This window comes from Tigriopus californicus, chromosome 1 (assembly GCF_007210705.1).
Source record: "Tigriopus californicus strain San Diego chromosome 1, Tcal_SD_v2.1, whole genome shotgun sequence".
In the NCBI taxonomy this organism is placed as follows: Eukaryota; Metazoa; Arthropoda; class Copepoda; order Harpacticoida; family Harpacticidae; genus Tigriopus; species Tigriopus californicus.
Window position 1 is genome coordinate 11,155,133 of NC_081440.1, and position 2,705 is coordinate 11,157,837.

Sequence of the window (2,705 nt, forward strand, 5' to 3'; positions counted from 1 at the left end):
TCAAACAGGTGAACGCGGTAAAGGTAAGGACTCTACTAATATTGGTGGTGTTGCCTTTTGGGTTTTCTCATCTTTTCGCGCGGATGATGATGGCACCACAACCAAGCGACCCACCAACCAACCAACCAACCAACCAAGCAAGCCACCGACCCACCGACCGACCGACCCACCAAGCAAGCTAGCCAGCAACCTACCCCACCAACCAACAGCAGTCGGCACCAAGCGAAACCACTAGCGATGAACTGATGGTGTACCCAAAAACCTGCCCGTTACGTGCGTACCACGAGCTACCCAACACAACACCCTGGGTTCGTCTCTATTCGTTCGTTCCTTCACTTCTTGGGCTACTCCGGTTGTCACTACTGAGGAGTATGTACTTGTAGTGGTGATGGTAGTGGTGGTGGTGGGTACGTACGTACGTACGTAATAGTACCACGTTCATTCGTTCCTTCGTTCCTTCAGACTATGGGTCTCTCCTTTGGATGGTGGGTATACCACCGCCAACATCACATACTCACCACGGCTTCGACCAATCCACCCTTCCCTGTACGGACACCAGTCCCATATACATACACCACCATCCACAGCACCATCATACCCAAGAAGGAAGCACACGTTGAGAATCACCGAATACAGCGGAGAGAAAGAGACCGAAGGAGAGAGAGAGAGAGAGAGAGAGAGAAACCGAAAGAGAGGGAAGCCAACGACAGGGACCTTTCCTTACTGCATCTGCCTCAAAGGGGACAAGAAGAGGAACACGATCAACCAGGCAACAACACATCTACGTACGTGCTCCGTTCATGCAACTGCTCCTCTCTCTCTTTCTCTCTCGCTCTCCTTCTCTCGTCTTTCGAGTGCGTTCCTGGGTTCAAGTCTGATTCTTCCTCCATGATGCCAGTCAGGCAGATCCCTATAACACGGTGAATTTCCCCCTGTACCGACCCGAGATGTTGTCAGAATGAGCTGGGGACTAACGCCCCAAAAAACGTGTGCCAGCATCCAAAACAAGAGGAACAGGGAACATACACCGACCACGAGAGAGAGAGGAACACGGGAGGAAACCAAGTGCAGTGCTAGCGAGATGATGAAAAAGAGAGTCGTCTTGACTGTCTGAGCAGGAGGCTCTTCTAAATAGTCCTCACAACGACAACGTAACCCAAAGCTGGGCGTACGACGAGCCTGGTCCAAAAGGGTGCAATGGAGATGCTATGAGTGGGCTACCACCTCCGTAGAAGGAGAAGACAACCTTATAATAGTTACTGGAACCCAAGTTAGCAGGCCATGTACTCTCTCCTGTCCGTCCTTCTCTCTGTGGGTCCTGTTCCATCCAGTTCTCCTGTTTTCATGATGGCATTGAGTAGTGCAAGAGACGAAGGAAGGGGGGACGACGACGAAAGCCCCACTTTAGGAATGATGCCTCTTCCTCTACTTCTCCTTCCTCTGGCTGTGGAACAAACGCACGAAAACCCAAACTAAGGAGGAGGAATTGGAACGCTAGCTGTGCAATGGACAACTGAGTTGGTTGCCCTCTCATGCCACTGCACACGGGAACTCAGGATCGACGATGGGGAACGTTGGAACACGATGAGATTGGGAAATAGAGTGGAGCTAGGAGGGCTAGAGATGCTTTTGGCACACGGCTGTCTCAGGAATGGAAGGAACCAACGAAAGAACGAACCAACGAAAGAACAAGGCAAAGAATGAGATGACAGGAGACGAAGCTCTTTTCAAAGAGAGAAAAGGAGAGAGAGAGAGAGAGGGAGAGAAAAAGAGAGAAGGCCACCCAGAGTACCCAGAGTCCCACACTGGAACAACACACGCTTCAAGGAATGAGAAACAAGCAAGGATAAGAAGGAGAAGAAGAGAAGGTAGCGAGGTGAAAGAGGGAGCTAGTCCTAACGACGGCGTCGAGGAGAAAATTCCACCTTTCTTCGCCTGGTCTCCTGCGTTTTTTACGTGGACCATGATGATAATGACGTTGGTAGGGAAAAAGGTTGGAGAGGGACTCGAAACCATGACGGGGGGAAGGGAAAGAACCAAACCTGGAAGGTAAGGACACCTAGCGACAAACTCCAGAACTTGAAAGGTAAATAAAAGGTGTCCCAAGTTGAAACAAGGTCAATATTGGAATGCGCGAAAGGAGCTTCACAATGCAATACATGAATGGACAGGTCTTGATTTTGAACTCAGTCTTTGTCACTTTAGCCGAAAAGAGCTTCGGTATTGTTGGGAGATCCCCCAAGGCCTCCGCCACCCCCACCTAAGCCGCCACCTCCCCCGCCACCAAAAACGCCATCAGTCTCAGATCTCCTCCTGGCCAGAAAATCTTCGAGGCCTTGGAAGAAGCTTTCCTTGAAGGCATGAAACACTTGAAGTCCAATCTTCTCGTATTCTTGCTTCAGGCCATCGATCTTGGACTGAAGCCGTTGATTCTCTTCTTCTATCTCGGCCATTTGCTCCGACAAATCCGGCGTTGTACTTTGAGGCATGGTTGAGACCTCCGGCAGCTCGGTCGTAGAGGTAGGAGCGGGTGTGGTCACGATACAAGAGGGCGGGGTCCAATAGGATAGGGTGTGATCATTGGTCAAGCCGAAGACTCTGAGGTAAAACTCGTAGTCCAATTCGCAGGGTACAATCACACTGGAGACCTCGAAATCAAACTTGGGCTGTTGGAATGGCCGGCCGATGGTGCGAGAAAATCCGGT

General features: G+C 50.8%; 1 protein-coding gene across 1 annotated transcript in view; it reads right to left on the minus strand.

Annotated features, from left to right (window-relative positions):
- Positions 1-2,100: 2,100 nt before the first annotated feature.
- LOC131888979 (uncharacterized) overlaps positions 2,101-2,705 on the minus strand; it is a 1,570-nt gene continuing 965 nt past the window's right edge. The window contains exon 2 of the mRNA XM_059237955.1: positions 2,101-2,659. Coding sequence (XP_059093938.1) covers positions 2,202-2,659 — 458 coding nt within the window. The 3' untranslated portion in view covers positions 2,101-2,201. The remainder of the gene's footprint in view (positions 2,660-2,705) is intronic.